The 22,055-nt window shown below is 38.7% G+C and overlaps 1 protein-coding gene across 1 annotated transcript; it reads left to right on the top strand.

Moving 5' to 3' along the window:
- The first annotated feature begins 4,964 nt into the window (after window positions 1-4,964).
- LOC141648821 (protein FAR1-RELATED SEQUENCE 5-like) lies at window positions 4,965-6,993 on the top strand. The gene is made up of 4 exons (XM_074457533.1): window positions 4,965-5,545; window positions 5,651-5,782; window positions 6,090-6,503; window positions 6,660-6,993. Exons 1-4 carry the CDS (start codon window positions 4,965-4,967, stop codon window positions 6,991-6,993), a joined length of 1,461 nt encoding a protein of 486 aa, XP_074313634.1.
- Window positions 6,994-22,055: the final 15,062 nt, after the last annotated feature.

The raw sequence follows: 22,055 nt of genomic DNA, 5'->3' as shown, positions 1-22,055 counted from the left end.
AGCAGGGTGCATTTTTATTTGATTGAATCCACTGGAGGCATCCATGAATGTCAGCATCTCATGCCATGCTGTGGCGTCTACCATGGCGTCAATATGTGGCAAAGGGAATGGGTCTTTGGGGCAGGCTTTGTTCAAATCAGTGTAATCTACACAGACTCTCCATTTCCCATTCTTTTTCTGCACAACAACCACGTTAGCCAGCCATTCAGGGTACATTACTTCCCTGATCATTCCCATATCCAGGAGTTTTTCCACTTCCTCATTGATTATAATATTTCTTTCAGCTGCAAATTTTCGTCTTTTCTGTTGTACAGGCTTGAAAGATGGGTCAATATTAAGTTTGTGTGTAATTATATTAGCATTAATTCCAGTCATATCAAAATGAGACCAAGCAAACCAAGATGATTTATTTTTAAGGAATTTAACTAGTTCGGGTCTGACATTATCTGGGGCATCAGATCCTACTAAAACATACCTTTCAGGGTACTCAGGGTCTAGGATTACCTGATCTGTTTCCATTCTGGGAGGTGCTACATAAGTGCTCCTGACAGGGTACTGTAATTTCTATGCAAGGGACTTACCTGCCTTGGGAGGTTTCAAGGCTGTTGTATAGCATTCTTGGGTTGTCTTGTGATCTCCTTTGATTGTGGTTATGCCCCAATCTGTTGGTATCTTGATACACTGGTGATAGGTTGATGGCACGGCCTTGACATTATGAATCCAGGGTTGCCCAAAATAACACTGTAGGACGACAGACAATCAAGGACTCCAAATTTCTCATAGGATGAGACTCCTTCAACGTAGGTTGGGAGGTGGATTTCTCCTAATGTGCTTCTGGTTTCTCCACTGAACCCTACCAAAACGCTGGATTTTTTGGTGATTTGATCTTCATTGATCTTCATAGCTTTCAGCATATCTAGCATGATCAAGTTTACTGAGCTGCCTCCGTCTACTAGGATCCTTCTTACTGTGGCTGTTCCAATCTGCATAGAGATTACCAGGACATCATGATGAATATCAGGGATACCTTCAGGTCGCAGTCACTGAAAGTGATTGTTGAGATATGATGCGGTCTGCAGGGTGATGTGATCCTTGGCGTCCTGGCTATCTTTTTCGCTGTTGAACTGGTTAGGCCGCAGATTTCTGATCCACCAGATATGAATTTTACTTCATAGATTGGAGGTGGTGGGGGAAGGCTGCGATCCTGCTTATGTTCCTGGTTCTCTTTGCCTTGGTCTGCGTTCCTTCCTTTCGTCTTGATCAGGTCTTTGAGGTATCCAGATTTCAGTAGATAAGCTACTTCTTTCCTCAGGGTGAAGCAATCATCCGTTGTGTGTCCAACGTCCATGTGGAATTCGCACCATTTGGAGCTATCTCTCCTAGGGTAAGGATTTTCTACCTTTCTGGGCCATCTGACTACTGGTCCCATGTTGTCAAGCCTTTGGATTAACCCTGCAATATCAACACCGAAGTTATGTTCAGAAATAGGCGGGAAAATTTTAGCCTTACCTTGATACTCATGTGCCAGGTTGACTTCTGAATGATTTGGCCTGGAATATGAAGTAGGTCTGTAATTGTTTCCTTTATTGCTTTTCCTATTGATTTTTTCATAGTCTTTTGGTCCACTAGACGATCCGAGTTTGTAGCTCTTGTCTTCTTCCAGCCTGATAAAAGTGAGGGTTTTGGCCTGGATATCTTCGAAGGTATGGCAGGGATATTTAGTGAGCTTGTTGTATAAGTCACTATGAGGTAGCAATCCCTGTCTGAATGCCTCCACTGCTGTTCCAACGTCACACATGGGAATAGATACTTTCTCTCTGTTGAATCTTGCAAGGAATGTCCTGAGAGTTTCATCAGGCTTCTGTGTTATCCTGTAAAGATCTGGATCGTTTCTCCAACTCCCTGCTACTCGCAAACTGCTGGTTGAAGTTGTTGATCAGGTTGGCAAAATAATGGATGCTCCCAGTTGGCAGGTTAATGTACCACTGTAAAGCAGGTCCAGTCAGGGTTGTTCCAAATCCCTTACACATGCAAACTTGTCTGAACTCACTGGGAATGGATGCTGCTAACATTTTCTGTTTGTAGAGGGCTACATGATTTTGTGGGTCTGTAGTTCCATCATAGATTTTCATAGATGGGACCACAAACTTTTTAGGCACGTCAACCTTTGATATTTCGTCTATGAAAGGCGAATCAACATAGCTGTCAGGGGCAGCTTCTTCTAGACTGGCAGGTACTCCAGGTATCTTGTCGAATTTTTCATTGAGCTTCTTGATTTCCTGGACTACTGTCATCATGATGGTTGCTGTAAATTCATTAGGTTTTCCATCGTCATTTTTTAACTCACCATCGTCATCAACATTGGCAAATTTAGAACCACTTGGGCTCCCAAAGCTGGAAAAATCAATGTTTTTGATAATTGATGCAAATGGTGTTCCTGGCTGGAATCTAGAGCCTGCTCCTTGGGGTTTTTCCAACTTTTGTTTCAGAGCCGACTCAGATTCTTTTAATTGCAGGATTTCAGCCTCAGTTTGGGCTACTTTTTCTTTTAAGCTTTCCAACTCAGCTACTTGTTGGAGGGCTGTATTCAATTGTTCTTCCATGGTAGGCTGGGCCATTTTTGTAGGATTTTTGAATTTTTGTAAGATGAGGAAAAAAGATTTAAAGAGCTTGATTCTCCATGGTGGGCGCCAATTATTTTGTATGGATTTTGCGCAAGGCGAAATCAGGTCAGGTTAGATTTAGGTAGGGTTAACTAGCTCTAGTTATTCTGTAAATCAGGTCGTCAGGACGAAATGCAAGAGTAGAAATACAATAAAAAGAACAATAATAAGACAAAGAATTTTGTACGTGGAAAACCCTTAAATGGGAAAAAACCACGGGCACCAAGCCAGGAGAGGATTTCACTATTATATTGAGTATTTCAGCACAATTAGAACGTAATTATCTTAAGAATTGTATATGAATATTGTTTTATAGATTTTGTCTTGTAAATCCCTCTTTTTCTCACGAATTCCATATGCTCCTTTATATAGTCATATGATGAACGGCTGGTAAATCTCTTCATAAATGCTGAATATTCCGTATTAATCACCTGTAATAATATCCATTATTACGCCCTTAATTACTGCTCTTAATTGCCGAATCTTCCCATTTAATGCTATGCGCGTAATCTTCTCTTAATATGATTTCCCGGTCTAATATCGTCCTGATATTTTGACCGTTGTCCTCTCCATGGCCTGACGCCTATCTTCATGTGTCCTGACAGCTTGACATCCTGACACCCTGACAGTCAGGCCAAGGCAAGATGTTGATCAAGGGTATCTGCGAATTTCCAGGCCCAACAAAATGTATGTATCAATTTCATGGATTTTTACGTTTTTTTATTATTTTTCCTTGAAGTAGTGTTTTTTTGTACTATTGTTTTTTTGATATTGTTATTCCATTTGGCAGGCTAATTCATCATCAGACGAAGATGAAGAAGAGGATGAAGAAGTCTCGAATTAGGCAGAGTAGAAGAAGAGGAAGGATAAGAAAGTACGAGAACAGTGTCGATCTTTAATTTGAGCTGGAAAGGTCTAGTCACTAGTTTTACAAATTAGTTTTTAACTTATTATTAGAATTAATGTTTGTTGCTAGCTCATCTCTTATGTTGTTATAAGTTGTAATCGTTGAGATTACATTTTATAGACCCAATGTTACAAATCTTAATACTAAGAATCATTAATTTCCTTTTTGTATGTGTGTTTTTCATTTTAAAATTTTCATTGTTTAAATGGTATATTTGGTGTGTTAATGAATTGGATTCAGAATTATGCGTTATTTATTTCACTGAACATGGAGGTGTAAACATTCACTTGAATAACAAACATTCATTCATTTATTCCCTTTGTAATCCAAATGTGTTACAATAGACATTGTAAGTGTTACATTAAACGTTTTATTTGTTACAAGCGTAGTTTAATTAATATCTTTAGTGTTAAACCATGGCCCACCTATGTTAAGTCGGTCAACCCTATGGTTCCTGTCGTTGGATCAATTATATTAACGCACGAGATTTTTCCACGTAGCAGATAAGATTTTAATTAACTCGGTCAACCCTATTTTCTGTTATATAACTGTTTCATATATTCATTCTTTCTCCTTTTTTTTTTGGGGAAAATCTAACCCTAAATTTCAAATATCCTTGGTTTTTTTTCGTCAATTTGATTTTTGTTTAGCTTCTTAACGTAAATTAAAGTTCGTACTCAATGGATATCAATGGAATTCAATAACCTCCTACTTCTACTACGCTTAATTCTGGTATGAATTCGTTTCAATTATTTGTACTCATGTATTTGTTTGCTAATTTTTGTAATTCGCGTTTTCGTTCATCTTTATTCATTTTCTGGACTTATGTGAGTCTTAATCTATCGTTCTTTGTTCAATTTATTCAGTTTGCTCAATGGAAATCAATGCAATTCAACAACCTCCTACTTCTACTACTCTTATTTCTGGTATTCATATAGTTTTTTGGCTTTTTATAATTTATTCGATTCAATTAGGTGTAACTCATGTACTTGTGTTTGTAATATTCTTCTTGCCTAGTTGTAACTTGATAATTAGTTGAAACTTGATTTGTTGTAACACATGTCCTGCTGTTTGTAACATTATTCTGATCAGTTGTATCTTGATTGTTATAACATATGTAGTTTTATTTGTAACATTATTCTGGCCTAGTTGTAACTTGATAATTATTTGAAACTTGAACACATTTGTCGTTGTTAATATATTTTGTTTAACACGTTGGTCAACTACTTGTGGTAATTTTTGTGTTATTTTTTTTTTGTTCTGTAGCTAGCAGTGGCAATGTTTTTAATGATACACCTACATGTGTTGCGTCCTCTTCTTCTACGCATAATAGGCATCTTTTTATCTTGAGTTTCACACCTGGTGGTAGTGAGCAATGAATGAGGAGGGTATAAATGGAGTTTACTCCTAGGTTGGGGATGTTTTTTAGTTCACTTGCTGAAGCGGTTCTGTTTTACAAGGTTTATGCTCTCTCATGTGGTTTTGAACCTAGATTGTACACTACAAAAAAACTGAGAGGTGGTGAAATATACAATAAGTTTGTTGATTGTAATCAGCAAGGTTTTAGAGAAAGTAGGAATGTGGAAAATAAGAGCAATATAAGGTCAGTGAAAATTACAAGGGTAGGCTGTCTTGCAATGATCAGGTTTAGATATAACGGCAAAGGTTATGTCGTTGACATGTTCCATGATTTTCACAATCACATTCTTTGCTCTGTTAAGGATGCTCATCTTCAGAAATTGACAAGGAAGCTTAATGCATTTCACAAGCAGACAATTATCAATAACTCTAAGGTGAACATAGGCGCTTCAACAAGTTTTAGGGTTTGCAAAGAGTATGCGAATGGCTATGAAAATGTTCATGCATCATTGACGGAGTTTAAGAATTTCAACAGGGATGTCAAGTGTTTTATAGGTGGAAAAGATGCTCAAATGGTCATTGATCGATTTAAAGATATTTCTGAAACAAGCAAGGGGTTTTATTTTGCGTATTACACTGATGAATCACAGATTTTGTCTAGACTCTTTTGATGTGATTCACAATCTAGGCTGAACTATTCATTGTTTGGTGATGTTGTTAGTTTTGATGCAACTTATGGAACCAACAAGTATAATATGATGTTTGCACCTTTCACTGGTGTTGATCATCATAAGAAGTCTGTTACATTTGGTGCAACATTGCTTGAACACGAGGATGAGGAATCATTTAAGTGGTGTCTTGAAAATTTTTTTGGATGCAATGAATAAAAAAGAACCTCAATGTATTGTTACTGATCAGGCCCCCGGACTTATACTGGTTGTTCCCAAAGTTTTTAAGAAAGCTCGTCACCGCTTTTTCATGTGGCATATCATGCAAAAAGTGACTGTCAAAGTAGGTCCATCCATATGCAACGATACAGACTTTCTGCCTCGTTTCAATTCAGTTGTCTGGGATATTACTTTGACTGTTTCCGAGTTTGAGTCTAAGTGGGCGGAGGTTATTAAAGAATTTAATTTGGAAGATAATTCTTGATTGTGTAGTATTTATTCTGATCGTGCACAATGGATTCCTGCATATTTTACTGATTTGCCTATGAGTTGTATATTGAGAACTACGCAAAGATCTGAAAGTGAGAATTCCTTTTTCAAACGTTTTGAGAATAAGTTTGGCACTCTGGTTGAATTTTTGTTGAGTTTTCAAAGTGCTATAGACCAGCAGCGTTATGCACAAACCTGCCTTGACAAAGATAGTGATCATGCGCTTCCCAACTTAGTATCGCCACTAGGAATAGAGAAGCATGCTTCAACTTTGTATACCCATGCTTTTTTCAAGGAGTTCCAAGGTGAAGTGGAGACTGCTATATGCTCATGTGGTGTCGTTGGAGTAATACATGACATTGATCATGAGTATTCTGAAGTTGGTGATGGAATTAGTGGCAAAATTTTCAGAGTTGTGTAAAGTATTCTGACTAAAGATGCTTCTTGTTCATGCAAACTGCTTGAAAGGAAAGGACTCTTGTGCTGTCATATTGTCTCTATTTTGAAGGGGAAACAAATCACTAAAATACCTTAGAAATATATCTTGAAACGGTGGGCAAAGAATTCTTACAGGACTATTTTTGTTGTTGCACACGACACTGTTGATGAAAACGTTGATGCTACTCACTATCACAAATTAGCTGTCTCTGTTATTTGGTCTGAGTTCTATTCTATTTTCCCTGTTCTGAAGTCACTGCCGGAGGGTCAAGTAAAGGAGCTATCATGTCTGTTGAAGTCATTTCGCGAGAAATTCTGTCCTCAGGATGTTCAAATGACAAAGGATCAAGAAATGGAGCAGTTGTTGGGGTGCAGTTCAACTTCCACAGTGACGATATTGCCTCCACGTCGCGCAAAGAATAAAGGTAGAGGGAAGAGAATGTTGTCGGATAAGAAAAAGGCAATATAGAAGGCGAAAAAGCCAAAAAGACTCTGTAACAACTGCAAACAAATGGGGTATCATGACAAACGAAATTGTCCAAATCCTTTTGTTAAAAAAGCTCCAGATATAAAAAATGTATGTATTATTTTCACAAAACCTTTTATTTGATTTTTTGTTGAAATTCTTGTGTTTGTTTGTGCTTTTGAGCTTGGCATTTTTCTTTGTAGAATGATTCATCAGAAGAAGAAGAAGATAATGATGAAGAGAATGAAGAAGAAGACGAAGAAGAAGGAGATGAAGAGGAAGATGAATAAGAAAGAGAGCTATTAGATTAAGAGAAGAGTTTGATTAGACTATCAGATTTTGCTTCTGAAGAAGACTAGCTACTAGTTATTACATTTTAACAGATTAAATGTTACAAAACTTAATAATTAGAAGAATTATCATTTTTCTGGAAATCATTGTTATAATCATGGTTGTCAATGTTATAATATTATTCTTAATTATTACAAAGTGCATTTTTATTGTGTTATAAATCACTCTTAATCATTGTTGTCAGTGTTATAATCCACATTTTCATTATTACATTTTATACATTTTTCTGTCTGTAACTTTATATAACATAGATGAAATATTATTATAACTCAATATATTGAGTTACAATCTATGCTTATAACTGGTACATTCATCATTTTCAGTGCTATATTTCAATTACAATTTTTACTTGTAACTGTTACATAGTGTGTATTTTTTTACAGACATAGGGTTACAATCTAAAATAGAACTGGTATACAATCATTATCTTCAGTGTTATATTCTTCAGTGTTATAGTCTGCAATTTCAGACAGGGTTACAATCTAAAATAGAACTATAAACTCCAATTTCAGTGTTTTAATTAACATTTTCATTATTACATTTTTTTATATCTTTGTAACAATTCCAGAGATGAACCATTATTATAGCACAAGATATTGAATTAAAATCTTCACTTATAACTGGAACATTCATCATTTTCAGTGTTATAATACATATTTCTATTATTACAATGTACGCATCTTTTATTCAGAGTGTTGTGAAACTTCAAATTCAGTGTTATAATTAACATTTCCATTTTTATATTGGTTATATGTTACTTTATATAACACAGATGAATGATTATTATAACACAAGATATTGGGTTACAATCTAACCTATAACTGGTATAATCATTAGTTTCAATGTTATAATCATGCATTTCATAAAAATATTATCATTTTTAGTCAAATTATACTATGGTTAAAATACCTACAGTTTGATCTTTCAGCAAATTACATATTTTTAGCATCATAATACTTCCTAATTAAGTTACAATAGTTTCAAAATCAAACCATAACTATTAACTGTTTTTTAGACAAAATAAAGACAAAGTTACTATTTTTTTTTGCCTTTCCTCGGCCACCCCTTCCTCCTCGTGCAGCACCCCTTCCCCCTCTTCCTGCACCTGTTGCACCTTGTTGAGTATTGGCGTTTCTTTTGTGCTTTGGTGGCAATGGCGGCTTTGATGCACTGCGTAACACATGTTCCTCAGTGTTCATTTGCTGACCATCAACAGTGCTCGCTGGATTCTTTAGGTTTATTAACAGTTTTTTTGTCCTAGCAACATTTTTTTTTTTACTTGTGTATCCGCTGCATCTCTTTTTGGTTTTAGGTGCTTCCATATTTCTTCTTTCTCTTCTATGAAAGTAGTTGTCCTTGAAAGCAAGTCCTCTCTAACCTCATTGATGTCAGCCAGGATAAGTGTTGCAGCCATCTCACCACAGTAATTTCTCCTCATTATCTTCCTCCCGAGTTCTGATTCATACAGCCGGCCTTCATAACACAACATGTGCATCATTAGAAAATAACCTGACTCCTCATCGAGATCGACTGGTAACTGCCAAGTGAAAGGCACATTGACAATGTTGATAAATTCTTGACATTGTTCCAAATCAGCATCCAAGGTGTTATTTTTTGTTGCCAGGAAGTCAAACATTGCTCCAGCCTTGAGTTAAGTCCAAAAAGTATGTGTTAGTATATTCATAACTTTGGAAAAAAAAGTATTACAATTCAAGTAAACATACCACTATGAATGCAACTCTATATACTTTAGAATTTAGCCAGTTGTCATATTTTTTATTATCCAATACTTCAACTATCCATTTTTGCTGGTTCAGGCAGACACATAAATAGTGGTTGTTCCACAAAATTGGGATGAAAACAATAGCTGCTTTTAGGTTGCACTCTATTCTGTTGTCTTCCAAGAACTGTTCCCAAGCTTGGTACAAAGCATCGATGCTTAAATCATATTGACTGTCATTATCAACGTTCTCAACAAGTGACTGGAGAGCAGCCTGGTGGGGGTATGAAGCAATGAAAATCACTCAGCAATTTTACTTAGCATATAAAGTTGTAACATCAAAACTTGACAATTATAACACAACAAAACATTGTTCGTAACATACCATATGCCTAATTCCAAAGAAAAACAGTGTTAGATTGCTTGGCTCTTTTTGCTCTATATCATGTAATAATAAAGACCAGCATTCAATTACGTCAGCATTCAGATGAACTGTGGGTCTCATGGACATGAAGTTAGATCTTTTCAGGAACATTATGTCTTTATAAACAACAAGGTTTTCCCTGCATTTGTAAATGAAATTATGTTATTTCAATTTTTGTGCCGTTTGATTTTTTAAGACAGAGCATTAAATTGTGAATGTGAGCTTATGTTAGCGGGAAAACATGGTCATCTAGGAAGGCATAATCCAACACTTGCTTCCTCTTGAGAAGCATACCCGAGAACAGTGGTTGATTAGCGCGCATAAACCTTGAAATAACCTCAGGAAGTACTGCATCCGGCCCACAATCTAGTGAACAACCAAGTCCATCTGATGTTACTTTCTTCCTACTCCCAAGTATTGTCATGGGTGATGACACAGCATTGTCTATTGTCGCCTGTTTTGCTGGTGATGGTGTTGGTTCCACTGTTTTCATTGCTTTTCCTTTTCCTTTTCCAGTACTCTTCCTTTTCCCCCTTTTCTTTCTTTTTTCCTCCTCTAATTGCTCTCTTCTTACTCGTCTTTCATCAACAAGCACAGGGTGTAACACCGCCATATCCAGAGGAGCCTTAACTAGGCCTTCCTTAGCATATAAGGGCGTTACCATCTCGGTTGCCCGAGGAAAGTAATTATCAAACGTCAATAAAAGAACTATTAAGTTATATTACAAGTGATTCAAACCAAAATACGATACAAAGGTACAACTCAAAGACTACTCGCTATGACCATCATATCTCGTGAAGACTCATCCCTGCCCGGACCTCAGCTATCAACAACATCAACACCTGCTAAGACCGACTGCTCACCATAAGGGATCACGGCAGACACATAACAAACAAACAACCACACAAGGTCAGTACTGAGATAAGACAACACAACGGCAACTACAATTATCAATACAACACTACTATCAGTCCCAAACGCAACCACCATAATCCAACCAACTCTGTCACTGACCGTCCACTGGACCAGCCCTGCCAGTGGGGGACCGCAGCCATACCCACCAAATCCCCGCTCATCATATCGAGCGATAACCCTGTCCATTAATGTGCACATCCCCTTCCGTGGCGGGTTCCACGAAGGGCGAAACTAGGGCGTGAAGCCACTCCCGCAAGTGACCCCACTCAGCCGAGAACGCATCTCGAGAACCATCAACAACGATCACAACCATCACGATACAATAATTATAGCAAACAACCAAACACAACACAGCCACAATATCCGACACACTAGACCATCTACAGAAACTGAGTAGGCGAACCTACCTTTAAGCAACCGCAACCAATCCACGCCGACAGATAACATATCAGCGACCAAGCAAAGCCTATAACCACCATACAAATATCTATTACTAACAAGCAAACCCTAACTATAGAGACAAAGGCACGGATGATGACTATGACATACCTATTAGGGAGAAACTCAGCAAAAGACCGCTACCCGACTCAAGAGACGCTCTCCTAAGGCACAAGGATCTTCAAAAGGCTTCCATGGAGGTTTTAAGGTGAAGGGAAGGGAAAGGGGCGACTGAAGGATAGGAGGAAAGTGGCGGAAGTGATTTACGGATTTAACAAAACGCGATATAAAACCCTCGCTGAAAACCCGGCACTCGATCGAGTACCCAACATACTCGATCGAGTAGCCCCGTACTCGATCGAGTAACCTAGCTACTCGATCGAGTAGCCTCTACTCTATCGAGTACCACCCTTAACACGCACCCCAAGATGGTTTTGGCCTACTTTCCTAAGATTACTCCCGCTCCCAAGGACAGTCAATGATGGTCAAAGGGTCCCTAAAAGGGCGGGTATTACAGTCTTCCCCCCTTAAAGAGAACTTCATCCCCGAAGTTCAACTCACCTCTCCCGCTCATGACACGGAACCAACACAATCTCACCAATCTTCCCGGTCAAACCACTACTCCTTGTAAACACCATCCCCCCCCATGTCATCATCATCACCGTCCACATTTATACCTATCGATTCTTGCCACTATCATGCAAGCTTTATCACAGTCAACCGTTATTTTATATATATATAAAACATCCAACTCGCAATGCGAATCGCCACCTACGATCACCCGACATACAGTATCGACATACAGTATCGACATACAGTATCGACATACAGTATCGACTATCAAACTATCGATCTAGAACATGTCTCATATCAACTATCATATGGTACAACCAATGCCACCATGTTACTTGGCAACGTGATTCAAATACGATCACACTCACTTTAAAGAACTAAAGAAAGTAAGTCGTTATACTTCAAATTTTTTTTTTTTTTTTTTTTTTTAAAGCAACACATGATACCAACAACATTATAAACAACTACCAACAACATTATAAACAAGCAAAACATTATTCAAAAACAACCTTTTTATTTCGCGACATTACTCTTCCCCTCTAAAAAGGAACTTCGTCCCCGAAGTTCACCACCCAAATTACCACGCATTTTACTTATTATTTGATTCATGACATGGGTTAAAACATGTTATCTATCGCGGACATTACTCGTTAAGCACGAACTCGTTAAATTAGCAATTATACACTAACCACCGGACTAGTTAGTCATCATCCGTAAGGCACGATACTATGGTATGCACAAGTGTGTGAGAAGATATAATTCCGATAAATAAGTCGTAATGAGGCGTATGCAACATTAAAGTACAAGAAACTATCGCTGCTTCACTAGCTGTGACAAATACGCTTATAAACTTCAAGCACGACTTCCAACATATGAATTTAACAGTTCAAAGGTGTTACTACGCACTAATAACTACTTTAAACATTAAACTCGCAATTATAAAACAATTGAACATTTTTAATTTTCGAAAACCCCCGTAATGCAGCTACTACTCGATCGAGTATGTAGCGGTACTCGATCGAGTGCCATGCTACTCGATCGAGTGTCTTGGCTACTCGATCGAGTAGCCCGAGTTCGAATGTTTTCTTTCTTCCTTTCCTCCAGCTACTCGATAGAGTGTGGGGTACTCTGTCGAGTACCGCGCCAAGTACCTTACACAACCCGTTATAGACCAACATATATAAACATGATCATCACATAATTTGAGTCGGGTGACGACCCGACTCCCAATCATCCCGCAAACGGTTAAAGTAGCTAATCCTACCTTATGTCCTAACGATACAAGTTCATAAATAAAGTTTCAACTAAAACAACCGAAAATCTAACCACGCTACCAACAACAACTACTACTAACAATCATGAATGAAGATAGAAACAAGGAGTATCACTCCTGCTGCTGCCTTCAAACATCACCTTATCATCACCACCACCCGAAGTACCGCTCCTGCGACCCGATCCCCGCATCCACTCCTGCTCCTGCTCCCGGGCCCACGTACCATGGGGTCAAGCCACCGTAAGGGAAGGACCGAGGTGCCCCCACGTCGACTAATCCACCCCCGTAGGAATGGAAAACCCCGAGTGGTCCCCAACTCCTCTCCACCAAATCGGATGCGGTCCCTCGGTCCCCTATCCCCGAGCGTAGGCCATCTCGTGCATGTTCCGGAGTGTCAAGATAGATGACACTCTCTCCGCCGTAATCGGATCGCGTCTCCGGGGTGTCGAGGTAAGGGTAGCATGGGAAAGATCTATTGCCGCTTTGTGGTGCTACCGGCTGTGGCCTAGTCTCCGAGGCCCTCTCCCTCACTCGACGGGGTCCCCTCACCACGCTGGGTCTCTCTACCACCTGAACTCCCGCATTCTCGCCCTTCGTCGGCTCCGGCATCTCCTCAAGGATGGTGCCGTCGATGAGATAGGTCTCAGTAGTCAAGGGGTCTCTGTCATCATCCTCCTCCTCCTCGTCATCGGAGTCCACCGCCACTACTGTCGGCTCCAAGGGCTCCGTGGGTGGGAGGTGCTCGAGAGCCGAAATCTTCATCCAACTCATCCCCCACACCCTCCACGCTAGGCTACCGTCAGCCAAGGTCCTCAATCATTTCAGGTCGAGATAGTATTCACGATCCATGGTAGGCAGTGGGGTAGCTAGAGGCACGTACGCCGAAGAAGCCTCAAAGGAGGTTAGCTTTTCAGCCTAACCGAGTGGCAATAGCACCACAACTCGTGTACCGGGAAGGGGAAGAAGCCATCAAGGCAAGGGCAAGACAAAACTATGGAATGAGCATTAAAGACCACTTTCCCCGGCCCGCTCCGGGTTGAGGTACGACATCAAAAGTAAGACCTCATGATTATTCAATTTACTGATATCCTTTCGGTCATAGAGGAGGTTCGAGACAGAACGGAGAAAGACCCTCAAGGTAATATGCAACATCATTAATCAAAGATGTTGCTCGAGGTGGGAGCTTGCTTCCCGGTCAAGCAAGGCATTAGGCGGCGACGCCGCACTCACCGGAATGTCGGTGATGGAGTCCTTGGGAGGCTTGGCCAACCCAAGGTGAGAGGCAAACAGATCCATAGTCACGTAAAACTGGTATTCATCAATCTAAACTCACGGTCACCCCCGGGTCATAGTTAAAAGAGCTCATGAACTCCAAGGTAAGAAAAGGGTAAGTATGCTTCCTCACCCTATACAAACCCGTAAAACCCAAGGTCTCGAATATGTGACGGACATCCGTCTCTATCTCCAACTCCTCTAACACAGTGGTGTCTATACACTTTGTAGGTCTCATTTTGCGTTTTTGTAAGGCTACAAAACGCTCCATTTGCTTGAAGTCAACAAAAACAATCGTAGGGTATTCGGGATTGCGGGTACCACAGTCCACTCCCCTCCCCTCCCCGTCTCGGGTGGGTTACCCTCCCCCGCTTACTTTGGCGGAGTCCAAGGTTCGGTCTCGGATCCGCTAAGGCATATGTTCAAGCAACTTATATAAACATGCAAGTATTGATTCCATGTAATTTGAATTCAACTTATCAGCTAGGCACACCAATTTATCAACAACTTTCAGCATGTGGAGCACATAATTCACACCGTTACTTTGAGTATTAAGTTAAGTACACATGTTCACCAGCAGTTTCTAAGGTTTTAACATACAAGTTCAAATTATTACTACTCATAAGCCATAGTGGTGCAAGGAATTATCATGACGATTACATATGCTCAACAAATTCGAATATCCTAGCATGATTCTAAGGTTATTCCAAACACACTTCTAATCACATGTTACTAATTCAAGAGAAAGAATAATTTATAACATATCATTATCACCCTTCACTATTATGTACAACAACTCAATTAAAATTTTCAGACGGTCTTTACAGCTGTGAAAATTTCGGCATATATTCATCAATCATCGTTTCTATTAGCATATTGAAGTTCAACTCATGCTTATACTGTCAATTACAACATCAATTTTTCAATTATAAATCACGAATTTCCATTTAAGGCACTTTTAAGACGGAGTTTTAAGGCAACTTTCTAAGGGTAAAATCATCAAAATCTATCCTCCAACATGATATAAACAATACTTAAGGCTCAATTCTACCATCTAATCATTGTAAAACAACCAAAAATCGGTTTCAATTTTGGAAACCCTAGAAATTTCGGGTTCAACCCTTGCAATTCCTAATCTAATTTACAGCAATTAGTCACCAACAAACATGGAAAAGAGGCATGTGAATCATATTTCAACTATCAAAAGCAACTACCTACTCATGTAAATCGAAAATTTCAGATTATTTCACTATTTTAACACATTCAAAGCAATAAACCATGTACATTAGGAAGAATAGCATACCTTGATTGATGAACAAAGTAGAGAAACGAAATTAAACTAAGAAATCAACCCCAAGATTCACTACTAACCCAAGAGAATGAGAGGATTTGAGAGGGAATAAGGAATTGAGAGTAGATTAGGTGGAGGTGTGTCGAAATATAGAGGAATAAGAAGAAGAAATAGAAAGATTAGGGGTTTTAAGAAAACCCGTAGGATTCGCTTGTCAAGAAACCTACTCGATCGAGTGCCTTGGGTACTCGATCGAGTACCACCCTACTCGATCGAGTAGGAGCTAAATCGTCGAGTATCTGCAGGAATTTTCCCACATCCCGACGTTATAGCCTCCTAACTAGATCGAGTGAGGTCTACTCGGTCTAGTAAGCACTCGCACTCGGTCAAGTAGAGTTAAGTACTCGGTCCGAACACTAAGTAACTCGAAGATACCTGCAAAACAACGCCGCGTGTCGATTCCAAACTAAGTTCGGGATTCGACACTAATTATCACATTCAATCACGTTTTATAACCATTGTCGCGCAAAATACAACCCTTCAACAACTAAGAGACATATCACGTTACGTTATACAAATTACCCAACTCGGTCTACCTGTCACCGAGTTATTTATAAACCTAGTCGTGTCATTTTATTACACTTAAACTTGTTTTACATGTTACTACTAAACTCATGCTTACTTCAAGTTGAAGCGGATGATTAACATTAGTTCTTTCTTTCACGTATTACATAAATGCATACTTTTCAAAACAAATTAATCTACCATGTTTCGCATTCTATCATAAGCAATTTATTTTAGTACGAATCACACATTACGCAGCGGAAAAATTTCAACCAACAAGTAGGCATGAACGCATTACTATATGCTATGTCTCGAATTATAATTCTACTATGCTATAACTATCATCATAGTGATTATTAGGGATTTATAAATTCGTATATGACTTCTGTCATCAATAACTTATAGCAAACATCTACATGTTCGCTCTTCATGTCACAACATTCAGTTCCACATTTTCACGCATTCCTATCACGTAAACTTTCGTCACATATCTCATAGCCATTACATAAGCTCACTAATCATCCAAAGAACCTCACTAATCTCATAGACAATTACCATACACGGTCTAATATATCACTAATACACCCCTATCAATTCTAACAAAGACTTAACCGAAGGTAGCTCCGGCACAATTAACATACATATTACACCTAGACACACGGACTCCACATTCCCATACCATGTGACTGGCTTAAGTGTCATAGGGCCAAGATTTTGAAATGAGGGCGCCTACTCACCCAAAATCTAGCATCAGCTGGGGCTCCCATTACACATACACCAGGTTCATTTTATTAGACTCTCTACGTTCATTATGTTCATTTGTTACAGGTTCCAAAATCGTCGCTCTGATACCACTTTGTAACACCCCCATATCCAGAGGAGCCTTAACTAGGCCTTCCTTAGCATATAAGGGCGTTACCATCTCGGTTGCCCGAGGAAAGTAATTATCAAACGTCAATAAAAGAACTATTAAGTTATATTACAAGTGATTCAAACCAAAATACGATACAAAGGTACAACTCAAAGACTACTCGCTATGACCATCATATCTCGTGAAGACTCATCCCTGCCCGGACCTCAGCTATCAACAACATCAACACCTGCTAAGACCGACTGCTCACCATAAGGGATCACGACAGACACATAACAAACAAACAACCACACAAGGTCAGTACTGAGATAAGACAACACAACGACAACTACAATTATCAATACAACACTACTATCAGTCCCAAACGCAACCACCATAATCCAACCAACTCACATCGACGACCGTCCACTGGACCCGGACCACGCCATGGGGACCGCAGCCATACCCACCAAATCCCCGCTCATCATATCGAGCGATAACCCTGTCCATTAATGTGCACATCCCCTTCCGTGGCGGGTTCCACGAAGGGCGAAACTAGGGCGTGAAGCCACTCCCGCAAGTGACCCCACTCAGCCGAGAACGCATCTCGAGAACCATCAACAACGATCACAACCATCACGATACAATAATTATAGCAAACAACCAAACACAACACAGCCACAATATCCGACACACTAGACCATCTACGAAACCGAGTAAGCGAACCTACCTTTAAGCAACCGCAACCAATCCACGCCGACGATAACATATCCAAATGACCAAGCAAAGCCTATAACCACCATACAAATATCTATTACTAACAAGCAAACCCTAACTATAGAGACAAAGGCACGGATGATGACTATGACATACCTATTAGGGAGAAACTCAGCAAAAGACCGCTACCCGACTCAAGAGACGCTCTCCTAAGGCACAAGGATCTTCAAAAGGCTTCCATGGAGGTTTTGAGGTGAAGGGAAGGGAAAGGGGCGACTGAAGGATAGGAGGAAAGTGGCGGAAGTGATTTGCGGATTTAACAAAACGCGATATAAAACCCTCGCTGAAAACCCGGCACTCGATCGAGTACCCAACATACTCGATCGAGTAGCCCCGTACTCGATCGAGTAACCTAGCTACTCGATCGAGTAGCCTCTACTCTATCGAGTACCACCCTTAACACGCACCCCAAGATGGTTTTGGCCTACTTTCCTAAGATTACTCCCGCTCCCAAGGACAGTCAATGATGGTCAAAGGGTCCCTAAAAGGGAGGGTATTACACAGGGAGCAACTCATTTTTCAAAGGTTTAAATTCTCCTAACTTTTGCAAGGTGTCGTCTCTTGAACTGTTCAAGTCATTAAATATAAGAATTGACAACAACTCAACACGGTACATAATCCTTGATGATATATTGTCTAGGGCACAGTCAAACAAACTGCCGATATAAAATGTCATGTGTATCATTAGGAATACCCCGCAGTCTGAATTATATTCTGCAGATTGCCACCTAAATGGCACATTAACTACTGGGTATTCGTACACTTCTGCCCCTCTCTCATTTTCTTTGTCTACCAAATATGTACCAATTATATCAGCCTGGAACAATGCAAAAACAGAGAATATAGTTTGGTGAATTATAACAAACCACATAATTTATGAAAATACAAGGAATGAGACATACAATCATCCTTGCTGCAACACTGTACATTAATGTCTCAAAATCATTATATGACCTATTATCAAGGTACTCAATTTGCTTTGTTGTGTAGTTGATGCACACACAGAAATAATGGCTGTCAATAACCATGGGGATGAATACCTGCCAAAAACAGATGAAGTTATATTCCATGTGACATAAAAGTAGCACACCTAAATGTATAATGTAACAGTACAAATGATATATGTGACTTACCATTTCTGCATTGTAATCTATGTCATGCATACAACAGTTCTTCCACGTGTCCCAAGCTTGGAATGTTTCGACTAGTTGTCGTGGTTGTTGTTGTATTTCTGATGTTACTAATGATGGGAAGTTTTCCTAATGACGGGAGTAATATTAAAATATGAATAATAGAGAAGGTTTAACTAATGATACGTGTGTTATAAGTAAAGGAAGTAGTGTTACATCTTGTCAAATTAACATAATATATACAATTTTTAAGTTGTTACATCTTGTCAATTGTTGTGTTATATTTTTAGGATCTATTTGTTATAATTCCAGGGAGCAGTGTTACATCTTGGCAAAATAACATATACGGGGGTTATTTTAAAGTTGTAACACATGAGAAAAATTAGCATTCTAGAAAAATGTAACATGAAATTTGTTGAATAGTTATAACACACCATATGTGTCAGTACAAAGTAGATTCTTGTTGGCATTTGAGTAGCCCGCTGTGTGTATGTCAGCTCATTCAACATTATTGCCTAACATTCTATCAACAGCGATGTTATATACTCATCAGTTATCATTGTTAAAACATCCTCTTTTGTAATAAAATGAAAATATCCATATGTTGCCAACCATTCCCTGCAAACCGCAGTGATTATTGAGATTATGATACATTGTTTTGATACAGAATGTAAAACTTGCACTGTAATAAATGAAGATTGTAACAGTGTAATAGAGGAAACTTACGCATTGTCGATATTGTGATCATCAAGTACACAATAGTCAACAACATCCTTTCTTTTGCTCAAGAGGGGATTTAGAATTTCCTTGTTGTCAATCATAAACTGGAAAACATATGTGGTGGGTCCTTCATCAGCATTTCCACAGTCGATACTACAACCAAAGTTGTCAAGAATTGCATCCATGTATCGTTCTTACACTGTTGTGTGTAATAAATAGGGGTTGTGGTCATATTATTCTGTATTATTTACACTTGCCTGCTCACCATTTTCCTGACCACTCCGCTCAGGCTTCTCAATATCACTTGCTTCCTGATTATTGACTCTGTCACCACTTGGCTGACAAGAATCATCTTCCTCACCATTTCCCTTGCCACTTTCCACCCTTTTCTCACCATTTTGCTGATCCTCATCGTATTCCTCAACATCTTGCATACTACTGTTGATGTCATCATGGACTATGTCATTATCCATGTCATTCTGATCACCTTCATTCTCCTGATTTCTTCCCATATCATCTGATCCAACTGCGGTATCTGTCTCAAAATCATTAGCTTTGTCATTCCTATCGCCTTCATTCTCCTGACTCCCCATATCATCTAACCCAACTGTGTTGTTTGCATCAAAATCAAAGAACTCAGATCCATCATTACGTTCTTCATTAACAAGTTTTTTATTCATAAGGTCTTGATCAACGGTAGGTACTCTGTTGGCATTTGCCACTAATTCACAGTATTCTTCAAATGATGGGAGATTAGATGCCAAATCTCTCAATTCCTTAGCTTTATCAACAACAAAGTCACAGTAGGTATGAAATCTCATATCTCTAAAAAGAGATTGAGTTGGTGATAAAATAGATGGGATTGGATCTTGTGAAATAGAGGCATCATTGACTTTAGTCTTTTGCTTGAACTCGTGCATCCGAGCAACGTTTCTCTCATAAAGCAGGTCATTGTCTCTTTTCATTGTTAGAAAAATTAAATGAATATCCTGTTGAAAAAGATCAAAAATTATAGTGTTACAAATCATGCTTATCATGTGGATATGCTTAAAAGTTTGTGTTATAAAACATCTGTCAAAAACACACGTAAAAATAATAAAAATAAAGGAAATAGAGAATCATTCTTAACATAAAGCACTCTTAAGTTCACTTATATCCACAACTTTTGCTCTTAATTGTTCATCTGTGTCAATGCCACTTAGCAACTCCATTGTAACATAGGACTTTCCTACTTGTTGTTGAACTGTTGTAGTTGGTGAGTTAAGACAAAGAGGAAAAGAAACAGTTGACAAAGCCCCGCTCCCAAGTGCTTTTACCTCAGCTTCATCATTAACCCTTTTTGTTATAGTTGCATCTATCTAATGCCTGATTAATGGTAGGGTTGTGGGAGGGTAAGTCCCTTGAAATTTGAATCGATGTAGATACTCAATCAGGAGAAACAATGTGCATCCATGAACAGTTGATGTCCCTTTTTCTTTATATGCTCTCACATGTTGAACCAATTGGTCAAAGACATATTTAGACCAGTTATATGTCCTTATCTGGTTCACATCCTCCACAGTCTTCAGCAACCTCATGTCAATTAAATGGTTTGAAGTAGGGGCTAAGAATGTTGCAAAGTTGTATAGAAGAAACAACTTAATGAATTCATCTCCACTTTCTTTTGTGGCTTTCAATCTTTTTTGCACCCAGTTTATTTTGATTATTTTTGTTGTCCCTTCTATACCAAACCTTGCTCTCCACTTATCCCTCAGATGATCATCTTGTGTAGGGTTTGAATTTCCTAATGTCATATGTGTTACCTTTGTGCCAGTCCTCGGCAGGCAGAACACATCATATACATCGTCATCGGACAGTTCAAATTCTTTTGTCTCAGAAGCCTTAAACATGTAGCTTCTATCATTAAATGCTTGTAGTAACAACGACATCAACGCTTGAGGGATTCGTAAGTTTAAGATGCAGGAGTCCACCAAAACTCACATCTGTTACTGCTTTTTTTTGTCTTCTGTAAGTAGTCCAATTGTCTTAGTAAGACCATGTGGCCTACATTTCGTAACAAACCCAATATCCTCCATTACCTCCTCGCAGTCACTGTCGTCTTCTAGTTTACATTTGGACGCCTTATCTAATGTCATTGCAGTTATTTTTGCCACCTCTTTTATCAGCTTTGCTCGTTTCTTTGAAACTTGACCATCTGCTATGGTATTCTCTAGAGTTTTTCTTTTGCTGTTTTCTTTGGATTAGATTGTTTTAGTTGACTTCTTCACAGGGCTTACCATCTGCAAATAAATAGAAGGCTATTTTTCAAAAATGTGAAACAACATGATATATAGAAAGTATATTCACTCTTCACTTTTAAAGTTTTTATAACACACGAGATAATTAAATGTAACACTTAAAATAGTAATTTATAGGTTCATAACATGCATTTGTTGTGTTACATTTTTATTATATATGTGTAATAACTCCAGAATATAGTGTCACATGTTGCCAACTTAGCATATTATATAAGAAGAATATCCACGCTTTAGTTTTAAGTTGCTATAACATATGAGATAAAATAAATGTAAGATGCATTTTTTGTGGTACAATTTTAATATGTATGTGTTATAACTCCAGGAAGTACTGTTAAATTTTGTCAAATTAACATAACACCAAAGATGATGATAGTACTAGTTCTATTTTAGATTGTAACCCTGTCTGAAATTGGAGTTTATAGTTCTTTAATATGTATGTGTTATAACTCCAGATTATAACACTTCTCAAT

Source organism: Silene latifolia, chromosome 3 (assembly GCF_048544455.1).
Source record: "Silene latifolia isolate original U9 population chromosome 3, ASM4854445v1, whole genome shotgun sequence".
NCBI lineage: Eukaryota > Viridiplantae > Streptophyta > Magnoliopsida > Caryophyllales > Caryophyllaceae > Silene > Silene latifolia.
The sequence above is the reverse complement of the archived record's forward strand: the minus strand, read 5'-3'. Positions and strand labels throughout refer to the sequence as shown.

Excerpts from the sequence above, each read along its gene's own strand:
- LOC141648821 (XM_074457533.1), top strand. The coding sequence starts at position 4,965 with ATGGAGTTTACTCCTAGGTTGGGGATGTTTTTTAGTTCACTTGCTGAA. Across the intron at positions 5,783-6,089 it reads GATGAGGAATCATTTAAGTG|TATTTATTCTGATCGTGCAC; the intron begins GTGTCTTGAAAA and ends TTGATTGTGTAG. Across the intron at positions 6,504-6,659 it reads GGCAAAATTTTCAGAGTTGT|GACTATTTTTGTTGTTGCAC; the intron begins GTAAAGTATTCT and ends GAATTCTTACAG.